Source organism: Budorcas taxicolor, chromosome 16 (assembly GCF_023091745.1).
Source record: "Budorcas taxicolor isolate Tak-1 chromosome 16, Takin1.1, whole genome shotgun sequence".
Lineage (NCBI taxonomy): Eukaryota > Metazoa > Chordata > Mammalia > Artiodactyla > Bovidae > Budorcas > Budorcas taxicolor.
In genome coordinates, this window is record NC_068925.1 from 45,310,314 (window position 1) to 45,331,990 (window position 21,677).

At 48.9% G+C, this 21,677-nt stretch overlaps 1 protein-coding gene across 1 annotated transcript in view; it reads left to right on the forward strand.

Moving 5' to 3' along the window:
* The window catches only part of LOC128061883 (solute carrier family 2, facilitated glucose transporter member 5), a 47,147-nt gene extending 25,730 nt beyond the window's left edge, over positions 1 to 21,417 (forward strand). The window contains exons 2-12 of the mRNA XM_052654282.1: positions 2,567 to 2,665; positions 3,297 to 3,457; positions 10,420 to 10,544; positions 14,868 to 15,020; positions 18,769 to 18,894; positions 19,011 to 19,198; positions 19,315 to 19,425; positions 20,056 to 20,157; positions 20,454 to 20,529; positions 20,995 to 21,122; positions 21,214 to 21,417. Coding sequence (XP_052510242.1) covers positions 2,567 to 2,665; positions 3,297 to 3,457; positions 10,420 to 10,544; positions 14,868 to 15,020; positions 18,769 to 18,894; positions 19,011 to 19,198; positions 19,315 to 19,425; positions 20,056 to 20,157; positions 20,454 to 20,529; positions 20,995 to 21,122; positions 21,214 to 21,417 — 1,473 coding nt within the window. The remainder of the gene's footprint in view (positions 1 to 2,566; positions 2,666 to 3,296; positions 3,458 to 10,419; positions 10,545 to 14,867; positions 15,021 to 18,768; positions 18,895 to 19,010; positions 19,199 to 19,314; positions 19,426 to 20,055; positions 20,158 to 20,453; positions 20,530 to 20,994; positions 21,123 to 21,213) is intronic.
* Positions 21,418 to 21,677: the final 260 nt, after the last annotated feature.

Sequence of the window (21,677 nt, forward strand, 5' to 3'; positions counted from 1 at the left end):
GACAGCCTGAGATCCTTCTGATGAGTTTTGCTAGGATCCTGTAAAAGCAGGCAGGGAGCTGTCTAGTCATGTGCCTGGCAAGATCCTCCCAAGTTAGGGTATGAACTCAAGGCATCACTCAGCTCCCTGGCTGAGCTTTGCTAAGGACTTTAAATCTTAGGACTCATCAAAGCAGAATGTCGGAGTTGCCCCTGCAGAATGAATGAAACTGACTGCATTTATAGTTTTTCACTTACGGAGAAGACAATTGGAAGAAGAGACATTTTAATCAACATTTTTTCTTCCTTCCTTCCTCCCTTCCATCAAGTCAAGCAATAGGACAGCTATGAAGTGAAGTGAAATTCGCTCAGTTGTGTCCCTATGGACTATACAGTCTGTGGAATTCTCCAGGCCAGAATACTGGAGTGGGTAGCCATTCCCTTCTCCAGGGGATCTTCCCAACCCAGGGATCGAACCCAGGTCTCCCACATTGCAGGCGGATTCTTTACCAGCTGAACCACCAGGGAAGCTCAAGAATACTGGAGTGGGTAGCCTATCCCTTCTTCAGCTACAGGGGAGGGATCTTTCCTTTGTTCTCTACTAATTCTCTAGTACATAGGACCAGAACCATGCCTGACTCACAGTGGGTGCTCAATCTGTCAAATGAATGAGTGAATGATTACCCAGAGCACTTCGGGAGATGAGCTCAGTTGGCCCTATGCTACCTACTGAGTGGGGTTTTGGGGGTGGTGGTGGGTGTGCCTACCTGTGTACCCCTGTCTTTAGAAAACACCATGTAGCAACTGCCCTGGAACCCTTCTTCCCTCCTGGGCCCCATTGCCTGCTCCCCGACTTCCATCACCCACTGGCTCTACTGGCCCCAGGGAGTGGTGGGGCCTGAGCCCACTGCTCCTTGTCGGTGGCTCTCCTCATCGTCAGCAGAAACTTCCTGTGAACACAGTGTTTGTTAATTCATTCGGTGGAGGGAGGGTTCGGCTCTTAACCAGGGCCCTTGCGGGCCCCACTTGCTCTGTGGGGTGGGGGAGGGGTGTCACTAGCTTGCATGTCCCCTTCCGGGCACTAGGCAAGGCCCGGGTGACCACTTTTTCTCGGCCTGTCCTGTTTCTACTTGCCTCTCTCAAGAGGTCCTCCTTAGATCAGCAGGGATGTTGTTCAAGGAGATGTGAGGACCTCAGCTCAGCACAGGAGGTACTGAGTCCCATGTGCCAGGGATCTCAGTAGGAACGCAGGATGAAGTGCATCAACAGTGGGTTCTGAGAGCCACGCCCAGACTCACCCCCAGTCAGTGGATTCACCTTCAGGACTAGACGCTTCCATAAAATTAATCCTCGCAATAACTCCAAGGGTTGTCATTATCCTAATGCTAAAGATGAGGAAATTGAAGATCAAAGAAATTAAGCCAGAAAGTAGCAGTGAGCAAATTCAAACCGAGATCCATAGATTCTAATAGCAAAGGTCCTTCCACTTAATGAGTGTTCAGTTTCCCAAGGGTTAAAGGGGATATCACGGAATGTGTGTGTTTAAAGAGTCCCCCGAAATCTATATTTAAATTTTTTTCACTGTGCCTTCTGCTTCTTATAGCAAAGTCTAAAGGTTAAAGGAAATGAATCAGTGACCCTAAATAATTAAAAATTGTCACACTTTTTTCTCTCTGATTTTTAAGGGAGTTTGTGTCGGAGGCAACCCTTTAGACTACAGCCCACCAGGCTCCTCTGTCCTTGGGATTTTTCAGACAAGAATACTGGAGCGGGTTGTCATTTCCTCCTCCAGGGAATCTTCCTGAGCCAAGGATCAAACCTACATCTCTTGCATCTCCTGAGTTAAGTGAATTCTTAACTCCCTGAGCCATCGGGGAAGCCCAGGTGTCGTAGTGGTAAAGAAACCACCTGCCAGTGCAGGAGACATAAGAGATGTGGGCTCAGTCCTGGAGTCAGGAGGATCTCCTAGAAGAGGAAATGGCAACCCCTTTCAGTATTCTTGCTTGGAGAATCTCATGGACAGAGGAGACTGGCAGGCTGCAGTCCTTGGGATGGCAGAGTCAGACACGACCAAGCGACTAAACACAAACACACGCTTTAGCTACTAAACACACAAGCACTGTTGGAGGCAGTACTTGAGTGGATTTGCTGCAGGAGGCCAAGGCAGCTCCACAGCAGAAATGTCACAGAAGCAGCTCAGACATTGGATGGAGTGCTGGAACAGGTGACCCTTCAGTTTTGTTCTGACCCAGTGATTCTCAACCAGCGATGAGTCCCCACCTGCTCTGGGGACATTTAGCTACGTCTGGAGACATTTAGGTTGTCACAGATGGGGGAGGGCTGTCCCTACCGTGCACATAGGACAGCCCAGGACAACACAGGATTGTCCAAGCCTAAGCGCTACTGTTAAGGAACCCTGCTCTACCCAGGTGAGTGGAGGGTAGGTTTCCAGACATGGAGTGGTTGACAGACCATGGGTCTTCAAGTCCCATTACGTCCATCTTTCTACAAGACTCTGAGTAAGTCCTGAGTTCCCTGGAAGCCCGGGGCTGCTTCCTGACCTGAAGCTGTGATCTCGTCTCCTGCAGAGGCTGACACCCGTGATTGTTCTGGCGACACTGATAGCTGCCTTTGGGTCGTCCTTCCAGTATGGGTACAACGTGGCTACTATTAACTCTCCTTCTGAGGTAGGTCGCTGTGGTGGGCAAGGTGCAGCCCCCCAGGGAGCAGAGAGGCGGGTTTGGAGCAGCTGGTGTCTGGGTGGCTGCTTGGGTAGGGCTGCACACATGCTGAGGGCACACGGTGGGGCCTCGACTGAAGGGAGGGGTCACACCCAGGAGACAGCAGAACAGACTCAAGGAACCTGCAGGCATGGGGCCGTGGGGCTGCACCAGGTCCCCTGGCCTCAGATTCTTGTGGAGAGCCAGGCCTGGCTGGACACAAGGCGGGCCGGCCTCAGGGGTGGGCGGGGGGAGGTTTGAGAGGGCTCTGATCTTCTACAGACAGGGAATCCACAGCAGGGTCTGGATGGGGAAGGAATCATCCGACATTGATTCTGTGATTGGAACGCTGGAGTCATTCCTTTCTGCGGTTAGAAACATCCTGAGTGCTTTGGCTATCAGAGGCCTCGCAGCCTCCTGCCCCCGGCCCGTGGGTGCCCCCTGCTAATTGCTTTTAATCCTCACTCCCTCTCCTCCACTTCATCGTGTTGATGTCCGCATGCCCAGCTCATCCCATCGGGTGGCCCGACAGTTTCCATTGTTCTTTCTGCAAACCAGCTCGAATGATTCTGGTGTTCTGCTTTGCTCTGCTCTCCAGTTCATGAAAGACTTCTACAACTATACCTACTATGACAGAGTCGGTGAATACATGAACAAGTTCTACTTGACCTTGCTGTGGTCGGTTACTGTGTCCATGTTTCCCTTCGGAGGCTTCCTCGGCTCTCTCATGGTCGGCCCCTTGGTGAATAACCTAGGCAGGTAAGAGGCAGTGAGACTCACAGACTCCACCAGAGTTTAAAACCCAGACCAAAAAAAAAAAGTCTCACAGACTAATAAACTTATGGCTCCCATGGGGGAAGGATCCGGGCAAGGGATAGTTAGGGAGTCTGGGATGGATATGTACACACTGCGGTATTTAAACTGGGCATACTGTGTGGCACAGCGAGCTTTGCTCTGCCACATAGCATGGCAGCCTGGATAGGAGGGGAGTTTGGGAGAGAATGGACACATGGATATGTACGGCTCAGTCTCTTTGCTGTCCACCTGAAACTGTCACAACATTGTTGATCGGCTGTACTCCAATATAAAAGAAAAGGTTTCAAAAAAAGAAAAAAATTTTTTAAAGCCAAGCTTAAAGCAGAAATCATTATTGTAAAATTAAGTAATGACAACTGTGATGATTTTTGTTTTTTAATGGAGTTAAGAAGAAGACCTTGACCAAGTGTCTGGGGACTTAGGCGATGAAGGTCTCAAGGGTGGAGGTGGGTGAGGGTGACAGTTCTCTGGGCTCTGGGGTGGGCTTGGACAGAACAGAGAGTGCTTCAGAGATCAGGACTCACTCCCACTCTTGCCCTCTCTTGTCTTGAAATCTTACCACAGCGTCTTTCTGGCCTTTGGAAGAGTCAAGGGTAGGACAGCATGGCCAAGACATGGGGCCTAATGCTCCTAAACTCTGCCTCCTAAGTGAACATAAGCTAACCTGCTCTGTTCTTTTACATGGGGGTCCAGTAATATGCAAAATGTAGCCCAAGTTAAATTCCTGCAAAACTCTGCAATGGCTGAGATCAATGTCGAGCCCTTCCGGGTGAAACCATGTGGTCCCAGGGTGACCCTCATTGTGAGGGTCATGAATGCCGAGAGCAGAGCTTAAATCTTGCCTCTAACTCTAGACACATGAGAGATTCTGTATTTGATTCCCCCACTCCCTGGGTAAAAATCCACAGGCATGAGATAGCAGCCTTGTTATGAATAATGTTTTTAAGAGTTCCTCCCCTCCAACCTCCTCCCTCTGAGGATGGGCACACAGAGGCAGGTTGAGTTCAGGGCTCCATTCTCAGCCACAGATCTAGTGAGCTCAAGAGTCAAGGCCCGACTTTACAACTTGATTCCTTCCCCAGCCTTTTTCAAAAAGAATCGAAGGACTTCCTTGGTGGCTCAGAGGTAAAGAATCTGCCTGCCAACTCAGGAGACACTGTTTCAACCCCTGATCTGAGAAGATCCCATAGGCTGAGGAACAGCTAAGCCCATGTGACACAACTATTGAGCCTGTGCCCTATAGCTTGGGAGCCACAACTACTGAACCCGCGCGCCCTAGAGCCTGTGCTCCCCAACAAAAGGAGCCTCTGCAATGAGAAGCCACAACTAGAGAGTAGTCCCCTCACTGCAACTAGAGAAAAATGCTCGCAGCAAGGAAGACTCAGCACAGCCAAAAATAAATAAGTCAAGTTATATGTAAATATATATATTAAAAACACACACATGAATAGTAGAATCTGAGAATAGACACATACAAGCTGTGAATCGGGATCCAAGATCTGAAGTCTTTCTCAGTCTGGTGTTGGATGCACAGTTCTCCCTGTGGACCACCAGGGGGCAGGACATCAATCAGGCCACAGGTCTGCAGGGTGCTTCTCCTGAGTGAAGGACTAGCGTCTGGTGTGCAGATGGAGCTGACAGTTACAAGCCCAACTGAAGAGGTGATAAATACTGTTCAGTTGTTTGTGGTTTTCTTAAAGATTTGTCAGCGTTCCTTAAACATCAGTAGCAAGCTAACAATTTATTGATTTGTTTGTTTGTGCCAGGCTCTATCCTAAGTGCTTTTAGGGGATATTCAATTCACTTCAGTTCAGTCGCTCAGTCGTATCCAACTCTGCAATCCCATGGGCTGCTGCATGCCAGGCTTCCCTGTCCATAACCAACTCCGAGACTTTACCCAAACTCATGTCCATAGAGTCGGTGATGCCATCCAACCATCTCATCCTCTGTCTTCCCCTTCTCCTGCCTTCCCAGCAGCAGGGTCTTTTCCAATAAGTCAGCTCTTCACATCAGTTGGTCCAAGTATTGGAGCTTCAGCTTCAGCATCAGTCCTTCCAATGAATATTCAGGACTGATTTTCTTTAGGATTGACTGGTTTGATCTCCTTGCAGTCCAAGGGACTCTCAAAGAGTCTTCTCCAAATACTCTCAAGAGTATCAGTTCTTTGGCTTAGGGGATATTAAATCCACCAATCCTTAGAAAAGCCCCTTCCTCTTTTCACACTTGGGAAAAACAGACAAAGAAGGGTGCTGTAACTTACCCAGAATTACACAGCTGGGAGGAAATTGCACCTCTAAGCATGTGCAAGTAATGCCCACACTGGACTCTGTTATTTCAGGCACAGATATCTTCTCAATCTGTTGCTCTATTTTTAGTTGTACATAGTATTTTTTAAGCTTACTTTTGTTATGTGTTTAATGAATTAACTTATTCGTTTGCCTGTTCTGGGTCTTAGTTGCAGCTTGGGGGATCTTCGGTCTCCGTTGTGGCATGCAGGATCTTTAGTTGCAGCATATGGGATCTAGTTCCCTGACCAGGGATCGAACCTGGGCCCCTGCATTGCAAACTTGGAGCCTTAGCCACTGGACCACCAGGGAAGTCCCCATACAGTAAAAATTCAAAATCTTTAAATGTTCAAGTGGTCACATTTAACTTATTCATGATTTTTGCTTTTTGTGTCTTAAATAGTCTTTCCTACCAGATATCTAGGAGGGCATGGCAACTCCCATGGACAGAGGAGCCTGGTGGGCTACTGTCCATAGGGTTGGAAAGAGTTGGACACACTGAAGCAACTTAGCACACATGCATGCACCAGATGTCATACAGATAGTCTTCTATAATTTAAAAAATAATTTTACAACTTTGTCTTTCCCATATAGATCTGGAATTTTGTTTTGTATTTAACGGGTGAGTGGTGAGGGAAAGCCAGTTTTGTTTTTTTCATGTAAAAAAAATCAATTGCTTTCAAAAATATGTTATTCATATTCCTTTCCTCTTCTGTGTTAATTTTAACATCAGTTGATCGAAATCCCTGAAAAAGGATTCTACTTGGAATTACTTTGGATTTATCATTTAATTGGAGAAAAACTGACATCCTTACACTATTGAATCTTCTCTTTCACGAGCAAGTTATGGCTAATTTATTTATCCCAGAGTTATTCCAGTTGCTTGTCTGAGGTTTCATGTCTTCTGCTCTGGAAAGTTTTCAGCCATCATTTCTGTGAATATTTTTTCTCCTCCATTTTCTATATTCTTTCTTCGGGAAACCCCTCAGTGTCTTTGTTTTGTTACCTTTTTGACTTCTTTAAAAAATTATTTTAAAAAAGTTATGGTGAGAATTCTCAGTGGTTCAGTGGTTAGGACTGGGCGTTTTCACTGTTGGGGTCTGGGTTTGATTTTGGTCAGGAAACTAAGATCCTGCAGGGAAAAAAAATGTGGTAAAATGTATGTATAACATTTTAATCAAATTTTAATTGTGTAGGTTATCAGCATTAAGTGTATTCACATCGTTGCGTAACCATCACCACCATCCATCGCTATAACTTCTCATCTTGCAAAAATGGACACCATGTACCCATTAAACAATAACTCCCCTTTCTTCTCTTCCCCAAGTCACCAATGGATTTTCTATCTTTGTGCATTTGACTACTCTAGGGACCTCATATGAATGGAATCATGTAAGACTTGTCCTTGTGTGACTGGGTCATCTCACTTTAGCCTGATGCCCTCAGAGTACAATATTACTGTAGCACATGTTGGGATTTCTTTCGTTTTAAGGCTGATTGATACTCTGTTGTATGAGCATACCACATCTAGTTTATTCTTTCATTCATTGATGGATGTCTGGGTTGCTTCCGCTCTCTGGCTACTGTGACTCATGATATTATGAAAGTGAAAGTGTTAGTTGCTCAGTCATGTCCAACTGTTTGTGACCCCATGGACTGTAGCCTGCCAGACTCCTCTGTCTGTGGAAATCGCCAGGCGAGAAGACCGGAGTGGATAGCCATTCCCTTCTGCAGGGTATCTTCCCGACCCATGGATCGAACTTAGGTCTCCTGCATTGCAGGTGAATTCTTTACTGTTTGAGCCACTAGGGAAGCCCAATGATATTATAATGCTCCCTACCTTAATCTGTCATACTAACCTCCTCTTCCTCCTCCTTCTCTCTCTCTTGCTTTCTATGTAATTCCCCAGATTTGCCTTTCTATTCATTATTCTCTCCTCTGCTGCAGTTCATCTTCTGCATTTTTGTTTCAATGACTATATTTTTCATTTCTATAATTTTGATTCATTTGTTTTTAAAATCTATCTTTTTTTGCTATTCTTTTGGATAGTTTTGTTTTATATACTTTCTTGTTCTTTGTATACTATGCTTTGACTCCTTATTTTTTCAATTAATTTACGTTTAATTGAAGGATAATTGCTTTATAGAATCTTGTCGTTTTCTGTCAAACCTCAACAAGAATCAGCCATAGGTGTACATGTATGCCCTATGACACAACTCACTTAATACATATTTTGTAACTTCTATCTAATCCTGTTGTCTGAAGCTGTACTGTCTGTGTGGGATGTGGTGGATCGTTTTGTGTGTCTGGTAACAGTACTGCTCCTTCCCGGGGAGTAATGGGAGTGGTGGCTGTGGGGCTCCCGGGAGCCTGATGCAAGGGGATGCCTAAGAGAAGCTTTCACTTTGCCATTGGCTCTCCAGGGCCCAAGTCCATGTCCAGTCTTGACTTAAATGGGAATGCTTTGTAAGTTTCACTAAATTGGGTTTGTTTTTTTCTTTTAGGTTTTTAAGGGATGGGCTTCCCTCATAGTTCAGTTGGTAAAGAATCCGCCTGCAATGCAGGAGACCCTGGTTCGATTCCTGGGTCGGGAAGATCTACTGGAGAAGAGATAGGCTACCCACTCCAATATTCTGGCCTGGAGATTCCATGGACTGTAAAGTCCATGGCGTCGAAAAGAGTCGGACACGAGAGAGCACCTTTCACTCACTCACTCTTTTAGGGGATACCCTTCATCAGCACACATAAGTTCCCTCATTTTTATGCAAGTGAAAGTGTTAATCACTCAATCCTGTCCAACTCTATAAGACCCCGTGGACTGTAGCCCACCAGGCTCTTCTGTCCATGGAATTCTCCAGGCAAGAATACTGGAATCGGGTGCCATTGCCTTCTCGAGGGGATCTTCTCCACCCAGGGATTAAACCCAGGTCTCCTGCATTACAGGCAGATTCTTTACCATCTGAACCACCAGGGAACCCCAGCCCTTATTTTTATGCAAGGTTTTTAAAAGTCATAATGGGTATCAAATTTTGTTAACTTGTTTTACTACTTAACTTGATAATTCTGTATTTTCCCCAGTATAATGTTTAATATGGTGTTTTTAACCTTGAAAAGGGAAAATGAAAGTCGCTCTGTCGTGTCTGACTCTTTGCGACCCCATGGACTATACAGTCCATGAAATTCTCCAGGCCAGAATACTGGAGTGGGTAACCATTCCCTTCTCCAGGGGATCTTCCCAACCCAGGGATTGAACCCAGGCCTCCTGCATTGCAGGCAGATTCTTTACCAGCTGAGCCACCAGGGAAAATATTCCTTTTATTTGCTGTTTTTGCCTAGGCTTTCTCTAGTTGCGGTGAGCAGGTACTATTCTTCACTGTGGTGTGAGAGTTTCTCATTGTGGTGGTTTCTCTCGTTGCAGAGCATGGGCTCTAGGCACTTGGGCTTCAGTAGCTGCAGCATGCAGGCTCAGTAGTTGTGGCACATGGGCTTAGCTGCGCCTCAGCATTGGAGTGTGTCTGGACCAAGGATCAAGTCCCCTGCATTAGCAGGCAGGCTCTTATCCACTGCACCAACAAGGAAGTCCTGAAAGATTCTCATCTGTACTGTTGAATTCGATCAGCTAATAATTCACTTAGGATTTTCACATCTATGTTGATAAGTGAGGTTGGCCTAAACTTTTCCTCTCAAGTCCTTATCCAGTTTGGATTTCAAGATTACACTAAAAGCTCAGTAGTTTATGGTTTCAAACCCCTTTGTTGTTGTTGTTCAGTCACCCGGTCGTGTCTGACCCTTTGTGACCCCATGGACTGCAGCACACCAGGCCTCCCTGTCCCTTACCATCTCCCAGAGTTTGCCCAAGTTCATGTTCATTGCATCAGTGATGCCGTCCAGCCATCTCATCCTCTGATGCCCTCTTTTCCTTCTGCCCTCAATCTTTAGCAGCATCAGCGACTTTTCCAATGAGTCAGCTATTCTCATCAGATGACAAAGATACGGGACTTCAGCTTCAGCATCAGTCCTTCCAACAAGTATTTGGGGTTGATTTCTCTTAAGATTGACTGGTTTGCTCTCCTTGCTGTCCAAGGGGCTTTCAGGAATCTTCTCCAGCACCACAGTTTGAAGGCATCAATTCTTTGGTGTTCTGCCTTCTTTATGGTCCAGCTGTCACAACCAAACATGACTGCTGAGAAGACCATAGCCTTGGCTATATGGACCGTTGTCAGCAGAGTAACGTCTGTTTTTCAACACATTGTCTAGGTTTGTCATAGCTTTCCTGCCGAGAAGCAATTGTCTTCTGATTTCACAGCTGCAGTCGGCATCTGCAATGATTTTAGAGCCCAAGAAGAGGAAATATGTCGGTACTTCCCCCTTTCCCCCTTTACTGTATTGTAATATTTAAGTCTTTCCCTGTGTGCGCCACTGATGTCCTCCCCCTGGGAGTCATTTACATTTCCTCCCACTGAGAATCAGGCCATCCACTTGACCTGTATCTGTCTTAGGTCAACAACAAAGCGTGTAACACAACAGCAACTGCTGTAATGGAGTAGAGGCCCAGCAAACACTTGTCAAAGGAGTGAGTGAAACCTAAAACCAAACTAATTGGTATTTTGTCCTCTGCAGAAAAGGAACCTTGCTGTTCAACAACATCTTCTCCATCGTGCCTGCGCTCTTAATGGGATTCAGTGACCTCGCCAAGTCATTTGAGATGATAATTGTGGCCAGGGTCTTGGTGGGAATATGTGCAGGTAAACCATTCTGTGACTTGGGATAGTCAAGGGGAGGGAGAACAGACCTCTGGGACCTGAACCTATCTGGGGTCTCCAAAGCATGTAGGTTCAAGCTATTCCTGCACCTCTGCTGTGGATAGACTCATAAGCCCCTGTGTTATGGGGATGTGTGTTACATGCAGGAAAGGTAAGGACTGTCTTTTGAAACTTTGTTTCAATTCTTTATACATATGTGAGAACCAAGTTGGACATAACATGTATTTCTATATTGTGCCCTATGGGTTCTGGTCAAAAAACTTGAGAAACAATCTAATGTAGAATCCCCCTATCAGAAAAGAGTTGATGACTGTAAGTGCTTCAGAGTCATTCTGCCCAGGCCAGGCTGCCCTGGTTATAGGAAAGTCCCTCATCCATGATGCCTCAGACTGAAGACACATGGTTTTGGCCGTGCCGTGGCCTCCCTTCACATTGTCGTCTTCTGTAAGCAGAAGGGCCAGGGTCGTCAAAGGGAGAGAGCTGCCCACTCTCAGAGCCATACATTGCAGGATGGGGACCCAAGGGTGGTGGTGGTTGTTCAGTTGTTAAGTCATGTGCAACTTTTTGCGACCCCATGGACTGCAGCACTCCAGGCTTCCCTGTCCATCACCAACTCCGGGAGCTTGCTCAAACTCGTGTCCGTTGAGTCAGTGATACCATCCAATCATCTCATCCTGTATGCCCCACCTTCTCCTGCCCTCAATCTTTCCCAGCATCATGGTCTTTTCCAGTGAGTTGGCTCTTCACATCAGGTGGCTTGGCCAATACTTTGAGTATTGGAGCTTCAGTGTCAGTCCTTCCAATGAATATTCAGGGTTGATTTCCTTTTCTGATCTCCATGCTGTCCAAAGGACTCTCAGCAGGTGGGTACCCCTGGAAATGCTGCACTCTGGGCACTCACTCACTGCCCTTTCCCCCCGACCCCAGGTTCTGGCATCATCAAGTGACTCATTCTCCTTCCAAACACGGGGATTGGGATGAAGGGATAAATTGCCTGGACATTAGCAAACCCTTTCCCTGGAGTTTACTGACAATAGAGAAGATGAGGAGGAGCCTAGTATTGAAGGAAGTGGCAAGGGATTGCAGACCTGGGGGAATAAAGAGGAAAACAAGGTTCCCAAAAGAGAAGAAGTCACTTCAAAGAAGGGGTAATGGGTCCCCTGGCAAACTGCCCTCATTCTGGCTATGCCTGAGAGTGCCTGGACATTTATCTGCCGTCTGGGCGGGAGCCGCAAGGCACCCAGCCCCGCTCCTGTGGGTTTTTCCTGCAGCCAGGCTCAGCTTTATGAAACACAGACGATTCCTAGAAGTCGTTGGCAATGGGTAGGTGCTGTTAACATTACTATTTACAGCCAACAATTCAGAGTTGATTCCAAAAAAAAAAAAAATTAGGCTCTACAAATCACAACTTCAACCTTTCCTTTTTTTTTTTTTTTGGCTGCCATTGCATGACATATGAGAGCTAGTTTCCCAAACCAGTGATTGAACCCTGGCCCTTGGTGGTGAAAGCCCAGAGTCCTAGCCTCTGGACCACCGGGGAGTTCCCAACCAACCTTTGCTTTTAAATGAGTGTGACTTCAAGTTGGCAGTTCTGAAACGTTTTGGCCTCAGCATCTCTCTACACTCATAAAATTATTGAGGGTTCTAAGGAGTTTTTGCTCACATGTGTTATTTTGATCAATATTTACCACATTAGAAATTGCGACTAAGAATTTAAATTAATTCATTTTAAAAATAGCAATAATAAGTCCATTACATGTCTCTATGAAAATAATTCTATTTTCTAAGACCAAAAAAATTTAGTGGTATTGCTTTACATTTTTGCAAATCTCTTAAATGTCTGGCTAAATAGAAGATAGCCAGTCTCAAACCTACTTCTGTGTTCTCTTGGTGTGATGTCAGCACGTCTGTGATTGCTGAAAAACTCATCAGAGAAGGAGAATGCAAAGGACAAATAATATCTTAGGATGGTTCTGAAGATAGTTTTGATGTCACAGAACCCCAGGTGTCAGGAACCTCTGTGTCCTTAGGTCATACTTGGAGAACGCTAGTGGAAGCCTAATCCATTTGCCATTCATTTCTTCATGTTTTTCCTGAAAAGTCCAGAAAGGGTGTCATCAAACTCTGTGGTACTTTGACACCCCTATAAATGAAGTAAGTGGCCACTCTGACCAAGGGGTACAGGGTGAGTGCAGCTCAGACCCCCAGATGCTCAGTTAGCTGGTTTGCTGTTAGTCAAGGTCTTTGATAAAAACACTGCAGACTTTCACTAATGGAATTTAAACTTTAAAAGTCACTTCTCTACCAACATTTGGGGAACCCGATCTCTTCACAGCCTCCAGTGTTTGTCTCTCCAGTGTTGCTCTTAATAAAGCTGCGAAGCACTTGGCCTCGAGATGCGGTCACTAGGGCCTGAATGATGAGTGGGCACTTCCAGGGCCTCACTTCCTCCACAGCCCTTTGGGCACTGGGCCTGCAGAGTCCCTCCCCACCCACCCACAAGACAGATCTACGAGCTGCTCTAAAGACTGTCCCTCTTTGCTCTGAAAATCAGAAAGAATTGATATTAATTAATGAAAGATGATGTCCTTTTTAAAATACTGAGCAGAGATGTCCTTGGGCAGAATGCAGAGCTTGAAAACTTGTCCATCAGTGTCCTATCTCAGGGCTGTCAGACACCCTCCTGTCACCAGCAGCTCCAGCCTCCCGTCGCCCCACACGTTTTCCCTTGGTCTCCCTGTGGTCAGAGCCTCCCTCTCAGACCCCACGTCTTGCTGAGCATCAGCTTGCCTCTGGCTCTGTGTGCGGTGTTTGGAACAGTGACAACCCATCAAGGAGATCAAACCAGTCAATCCTAAAGGAAATCAACCTTGAATAATCATTGGAAGGACTGATGCTCAAGCTGAAGCTCCAATACTTTGGCCTCCTGATGTGAAGAGCTGACTCTGGAAAAGACCCAGGTGCTGGTAGGGATTGAGGGCAGGAGGAGAAGAGGGCAGCAGAGGATGAGATGGTTGGATGGCATCACCGACTCAATGGACATGAGCTTGAGTAGACTCTGGGAGATAGTGAAGGACAAGGAAGCCTGGAGTGCTGCAGGAGTCAGACATGACTTAGTGACTGAACAACAACCCATCTGACCTTCCCAGATCCTCAGCCTCTCATCGGGCTTCTCTGAGAATTAAATGAGATAATACATGTGAAAATACTTTGGAGTCTATAAAGTTAAATTCCACCTATTCATAAGGGAATCAGACTGTAGTAAGACAGGGAAACTGACAAGTTCAAATACTGAGGATTCAGAAACAGTTCAGACCTTACACAAATCCCAGAATACAGTTGGTATTGAGTATTAGTCACTCTCGGGTCCAACTCTTTGCAACCCCATGGACTGTAGCCCACCAGGCTCAGGATTCTTTACGTTGAACCATCAAGAAAGCCACAATAAATACTGGTCCGCAATAAATATTGAAGGTGTTTTTTTTTTGGTAATGCTTAATGGCGTATTATGCTCAGTTGTGTCTGACTCTTTGCGACCCCATGGAGTGGTTTGCTATTCCCTTCTCCAGGGGATCTTCCCAACCCAGGGATCAAACCTAGATCTCCTGCATTGACAGGAAAAGTCTTTACCACTATCAGCCCTTATTAAAAAGTAAAGCTTGTGCTTCGATGTCTGTGCATCAGCTTGTTGTATAAAAAAGAAAGTCAAGCTGGCGGGCAGGCCTTCTGTTAACAGGTTTTCCCTCACAAGGAGCAAGAGAGGAGAGATTGTCCAGAACACACCTGGGCTTTTCCTCTCCGAAACTGCACCAGTAGGGAGGGAATTCCTGAGGCCCTGCTGGCCTGTGTCGCCAGGTGACACCAGTCTGGAAGCAACAACACTGAACTTCTATCAGGCCATTTTCTCTTAATGTCTAAAGGACTAAGAATTGCAAAAGGTGATGTTTGCTTACTCTTGTAGTTTTGAGAAACTTTCAGCCCAACTATTATGATTGCTAAGGGCTTCCCAGGTGGCACAGTGGTAAAGAATCCACCTGCAATGTAGGAGACATGGGTTTGATCCCTGGGTGGGGAAGGTCCCCTGGAGGAGGAAATGGCAACCCACTCCAGTATTCTTCAGAATCCCATGGACAGAGATGCTTGGCCGGCTACAGTCCTTGGGGTTGCAAAGAGTCGGACGTGACTTAGCGACTGAGCACGACGACGACGTGATTGCCAAGGAAAATAAATGTATTTGAAGACACAGCTTGTCTCTGCCAGACCACTGTTTCCAGATCGTGTCTTTACTTCCACCCCCTCTCCCAGGTCTGTCTTCCAATGTCGTCCCCATGTACTTAGGGGAGCTGGCCCCTAAGAACTGGAGGGGCGCCCTGGGGGTGGTGCCCCAGCTCTTTATCACCATCGGAATCCTTGTGGCCCAGATCTTTGGTCTTCGGAGTCTCCTGGCAAACGAAGAAGGTGAGTTCGGGATGCCTCCAGACCATTAGCCCGCTCCTATGAGCTAGTCTTTTCTGTAAACCATGAGGCAGGGCTCAGCACTGCAGAGCCCTGAGCCCACAGTGCGGAGGTGGTGGTTGTGCTGAGCAGGCCTGAACAGGTTGGTGGGGACACATAGAACGATGTTCTCTGGCCCCCCTTGGGACACGTAGGAGAGGGCTTCGAGGGAGCAGGCTGAGCTGCTGTCTGAGTGGCTGCTAGACCCGGGGCCCGGTAATGAAGGCAGCCAGGGTGCCAGACTCTATGTCTAAGGCTTCCAGCACCCCTGCACTGGGGCCTCCCGGCAACTCGGCTGCCCAGGGACTTGTGGTCATCCCACTGCAGACCAGGAAAGAGGGTCACAAGACCCAGCCCCCGTGGAGGTGGTGGTGAGTCTCAGGGCCAGCATCCACCCCAGACCTGGACTCCAGAGCCACACCCCCTGCCCCACGAGCCTGGCGCCTGGCACATAGTAGGTGCACAGTAACTAACTCATAACTGTCACTGTGTTTGCATGACTTCCCCTTTCTTTGTCTCAGGTCTCAAAACTCTGAAGGGAAATCACCACTAATAAAGCACCAATCAAAACATATAAAGTACTTGTCATGGGCCAGACACAAAGCCTTTTATATTAATTCATTTAATCTTCCAAACAACCTATGAGCATGTACTGTTACCGTACCCATTTTACAGCTGTAGACCCTGAGGCCGGGAAAGATGGTATCACATGTCCAAGGTGTCGTTAGGACACAAATGCAGACAGTGCAGGCCTGGGTCGGAGTTTTAACTATCCTCTCTTCCACCTTACAATCACCCTTGTAAGGATCTGGGACCAGGAGTGAAGCAGCTAGGTTCCTGTCTCCCAGTGATGGCACATAACCAGCCAGCAGGGCCCAGAAAACCCTGGCACCTTTCAAGTACTCTGTGGTATATGGGAAAGAGCCATAGGTCCTCCCAGGGAGAGGGGCTCAGAGAGGGCCTGGGCTCTCTGGATCCACATATATGTTATATCTCACAATAAAAATGGTTAAATAGAGCATCCCTGGTGGCTCAAGATGGTAAAGCATCTGCCTGCAATGCGGGAGACACGGGTTCGATCCCTGGGTTGGGAAGATCCCCTGGAGAAGGAAATGGCAACCCACTCCAGTATTCTTGCCTGGAAAATTGCATGGACTGAGAAGCCTGGTAGGCTACAGTCCATGGGGTCACAAAGATCCAGACATAACTGAGCGACTTCACTTTCAGGGCTTCCCTACTTCTCCCTTCTTCCCTGGGAGAAGTAGGACCAGCATTCCAGTGTGAGCAGAGAGGCCAGGAGCGTGAAGTTCTTTGTGCCACCAGGGAGCTGCAGATATCCTGGTGACCTCTCACTTTGTCCCTCCATCCTTCACTGTGACTCTTCAGCCATTGCAACCTCCCCTAGGCAGAGCATGGAGGGCAAGGCTTGGCCTGACTCATCTTAGAATCTCCAGCACAATTCACAGCACATAATAGGGGCTCACTGAAGAAGGAAGGAAGGCGGGAAGGCCAGAAGAGAAGAGTGTCAGAATTTATGGAAGCGAGGGGCATAGGAGGTGAGCAGCCATAGAACAAAGGCTGCAAAGAAGTCCGGAGTAGGTCAAGATCAGAACCGGGTGTCTGGATGTGGCAGGGACACTGAGACCTGGTGAGAAGAATTTCACGTAGTGGGTGGGAGGAGGCCCAGAGGGCAGACAACAGCCCGAATGGCAGGCAGTTCCATGCTTGCTGTAATCTATGCAAGGGTGATGGAAGCGGAACTCAGATCAGCTAGGCCCTGGATTTGGAGCCAAGAGGTGGGAGGAGCTTGGGAGGATGATGATTCAGGTTTCAATGTGCCTGAGTTCCTATCTCAGATCTTCTCCAAAATAACTGATCTCAGGGTGAGGGAGCTGCACCCTCTATGCCTCAGTGTTTGCAGGTGTAAAATGGGGTTGACTCTGTCTGGTACCTGCCTCCTGACACTGCTGTGACAGGGAGTGGGTTACAGGTGAAAAGCCCTCAGAAAAGTGCCTGGCACACAGATGTCCAAGGTTATCACCTTCTGCAAATCCTAGGAGAAGAGGGAGTGAGTCAGGCATTCACAGCTCCTAGAAGGAGCTTGAACCATTCATTCACTTATTTTAAATAGTTTTATTTATATATTTATGGCTGTGCTGGGTCTTCGTTGCAGCTTGGGTTTTTCTCTAGTTGCAGTGATTCCTCTTTAGTAGCGATGTACTGGCTTCTCATTGCGGAGCATGGGCTATAGGGTGCGTGGGCTTCAGTAGTTGCAGCTCCTGGGCTCTAGGGCACAGGCTCAGCAGTTGTGACCCACGGGCTTAGTTGCTGCACCGCATGTGGAATCCTCCCGTTCAGGGAGGGAGCCCGTGTCTCCTGCATTGGCAGGCAGACTCTCCTCCACTAAGCCACCAGGGAAGCCCTGAGAGTGAAGTCACTCAGTCGTGTCCGACTCTTTGCGACCCCGTGGACTGTAGCCCACCAGGCTCCTCAGTCCATGGGATTCTCCAGGCAAGAATACTGGAGTGCGGTGCCATTTCCTTCTCCAGGGGATCTTCCCGACCCAGGGATCGAACCCGTGTCTCCCGCATTGCAGGCAGACATTTTACCATCTTGAGCTACCAGGGATGCCCTATTTAACCATTTTTATTGGTGGTCTAGCAGGAGCTAGTGATGCTGGACACCACACAGGCTCTAACCCAGCAGTCGTGCTCAGGAGTGTGCCTGGGCCACCAGGATACCAGAAGGAGAATGGGCCAAGCAGCACTGATTATAGAAGGGAAACCCAGAAACAAGGCAAACCATCGTCCATAAACGATGGTTCATTTGTGGATCCAGAACTGGAACTGACTGGCCCCCTGTGTGCCCCTCAATCACGGCCTTCTCACCCCCAAAGGGAGCTGTTGTGCCAACACTTATCATTGTGCCCCTGTTCTTCCCTGTAGTGTCACCACTTTTCTAGAAGATAGAGCTAATGTCTGTCGCTGGATTTAATACAGTGGGACCACATGGTGTGGAACCACGCTGCACCAAACACCACATTGGTGTGACAGGCTCCTGTCCTGACTTGCTTCATTTTCAGCACAGTATAAAATTCCACCTGATGAGTGAACCATCGTTTATGGACGATGGTTTGCCTTGCTTCTGGGTTTCCCTTCTATAATCAGTGCTGCTTGGCCCATTCTCCTTCTGGTATCCTGGTGGCCCAGGCACACTGCTGAGCACGACTGCTGGGTTAGAGCCTGTGTGGTGTCCAGCATCACTAGCTGCTGCTAGACCATCTCCTAAAGATGCCACATGTCCACACAGCATGTGGAGACTCCCACCTGCCCACATTCTCACCAGCACCTGGTATCATCTGAATTTTTCACTGTGTTCAGCTGGTAGGTGTGCTCTGTGCTCGTTTGCTCAGGTCATGTCTGACTCATTGCAACCCCAGGGTAGGTGGGCAGTAGTTATTCATTATCCGTTCTCTAACTGTTTAGAGTGGCCACTCTTTGTTAGGTACCATCCTAGGGGTTGGCAGACACAGGGATGAAAAAGACAAGATCTTGTCCCCATCCCCTGTGTTCCAGACCCAAAGATAACCAATCAGGATAAAAGGCCAGAGCAGCCAACAGGGCTCCACCTGGCTGGAGGCAGAGGCAAGCTGGAGCGAGGCCGGGTCTGGGGCGCTGGGATCAGCTCTCTGGTCACACTGGTTTCCTTGCAGGCTGGCCCATCCTCCTCGGATTGACTGGGATCCCCGCCGTGCTGCAGCTCCTCTTCCTGCCCTTCTTCCCTGAGAGCCCCAGGTACCTGCTGATTCAGAAGAAAGATGAAGAAGCTGCCAAAAGCGGTGAGGCTTTCCCTTGAGTCGAGGACAAGGGACTGAGGTTCCAGCATCTTTTCAGGAGGGATGGGGGTGGGCACCGTGGTCCAGCCCATGACTCGCCCTCTGCTCGCTCCCCCCAGCTCTGAGGAGGCTGCGTGGCTGGCACGATGTGGACGCGGAGATAGAGGAGATCCTGGAGGAGGACAGGGCTGAGAAGGCTGCGGGCTTCATCTCCGTGCTGAAGCTGTTCAAGATGAGGTCCCTGCGGTGGCAGGTCATCTCCATCATCGTCCTGATGGCGGGCCAGCAGCTCTCCGGAGTGAATGCGGTAGGGAGCAGGTGTTGGGGTGGGGGTGGAGCTCGGCCTGGACAACGGCGGGTGCGGGGGACACCCCGAGAGGTCCAGGTGGTGGCCTGGCAGGCCTCACCTCGGTTTCCTTCTAGATCTACTACTACGCAGACCAGATTTACCTGAGCGCCGGGGTGAAAGAGGACGATGTCCAGTATGTGACGGCAGGCACTGGTGCTGTCAACGTGCTGATAACCGTCTGCGCCGTGAGTATCCCAGAAGCCAAGTCCCCGTCTGCCACCAGGGATGGAGGGCACCTTGAGGGGGCAGGTGGTCTCAGCCCAGGAAGGAGCCGAGATCTGGGTGGCAATGTGCCCCTTGGTCCCTTCATCTCTAACTTCTGGGCTGTCCTCAGATGACAGCCTGTCTCTCCTGATGGGCAGCCTATGACTCCCAAAGATGGACACCCCACCCACTACGCTGGAAGCTACCCTGTGAGAGGCGGCTCTTCTCCAGTCTTATACATTGGGGGTCACTACCTGTGCCAGGGCCGCCGTGTGATAAACAGGGCCCCTGGACTGGCCATGCAAGGACACACACACACACACACAGGAGAAGGTGGGTGCACAGCCCACCCAGCTCTCATTGTGCCGTGCTCACTCACTCAGTCGTGTCTGGCTCTTTGCGACCCCATGGACTGTAGCCCACCAGGCTCCTCTGTCCATGCGATTCTCCAGGCAAGAATACTGGAGTGTAGCTGCCCCTTTAGAAAGGTGTTGTGTGGAACATGGAAGTGGGGCTGCCCAGAAAGGCCGGTCGGGGCAGGGAAGTGGCGGGGCTTGGGGTGGCGCCACAGCCTGCTGAGCCTCCCACTTTTCCTCACCCTTTCCCTCCAGATTTTCGTGGTGGAACTTATAGGGAGGAGATTCCTGCTCCTCCTGGGCTTCTCTGTCTGTTTCACTGCCTGCTGCGTGCTGACGGGTGCCTTGGCTATGCAGGTGAGGAAGGCGGGGCCTGGGGTGCAGCCATCCACCTGGGCCCTTCTGTGCATGCTTATCATCACGATGAGTCAGCTGCTTGGGGTCAGCCCTCCACCTGCCCCAGCAACCCACTGTTCATTTACAGTGGATATTCCAGAGGCATGCAGGTGGTGCTGCCTGTTGAAGAAGGTGCCAGGGGGCCTCCTTCCCAACTCAGGCAGAGCGACTGGCCCTCTGGGAGACAAGAGTCCTGATGGTCCCAACCCAGGTTGTCTCTGCTTTGGGTGTGATTCAGCTCTTTTTCCTTTCCACAGGACGTGATATCCTGGATGCCCTACGTCAGCATCGCCTGTGTCATCTCCTACGTCATAGGGCATGCCCTTGGGCCCAGTATGTACCCCAGAGCTGATTCAATGGTTTCACTGCCCCTCTTCTGTACCACCAGCTTAGAAACTTCTGGTCTGAGCTCCTTAGAGAGGCTCCAGGGAGGGCTAGATTCGGCCCTGAATGGCTTCTGTGCTACATTCTTGCTGCTGAGGGGTTTGGGCAGAGCATGACAAGAGGGAGGACAGTAGAGCAGCCTGTGTAGGCTGGAACACAGTGCCCATGTAGTGGGCAGAGATCTTTATGGATGGTCATGGACCCCTTTTGGGGGCATCACAGGATGTCACCTATTGTGCCCGAGTCTTGGTAGATGCCTTCTCACACTGCTTCTCCGCAAGATCAGGAGTCCTGGAGACACACTTGCTCTGCCTTGAGTTGGAGGCCTCTGGAACCTTACATGGGTAGGGCTCCAGGACCCGTGGTGGGCTTGCTTGGCCAACAGAGAAGTCAGCTATCCCTGTTCCTCCTCAGGTCCCATCCCCGCACTGCTCGTCACTGAGATCTTCCTGCAGTCCTCCCGGCCAGCTGCCTACATGGTGGCGGGTACTGTTCACTGGCTCTCCAACTTCACTGTGGGCTTGGTCTTCCCATTCATCCAAGTAAGTGTGACCCAGGGCCCCAGAGGCACAAGATACTCAAGCAGTAAATTGATAACCTTTCCAAACATGTGGACCCTCTCCCCTCCCACAGGTGGGCCTTGGAGCTTACAGTTTCGTCATTTTTGCTGTGATATGTTTTCTCACCACCGTCTACATCTTCCTGATCATCCCTGAAACCAAGTCCAAGACCTTCATAGAAATCAATCAGATCTTCATCAAGATGAACAAAGTGCCAGGGGTGCACCCAGAAAAGGAGGAGCTAAAGGAGTTTCCACCCTCGACTGCAAGACAGTAACTTGAGAGGAGGAGCCCATCAATAGGATCTGTGCAGACCTTCCCTCCTACTCTATGAATCCAGAATAAGGACAAGTCCAGCATGGAATGCAGGCACTGCTGGGACTGTCCAAAGGGCTTCTGTGCAGTTCTTAAAGCCAGGCTGTCTCTTTCCAGATTGATCTACCACCAACCCTGACGCATGGTGGGCAGCTGTCCCTCAACCATGCTGGTTCAGCCATTGTGTGGCTCCTGGTAAGACCAGCTTCTATCACAAAAATC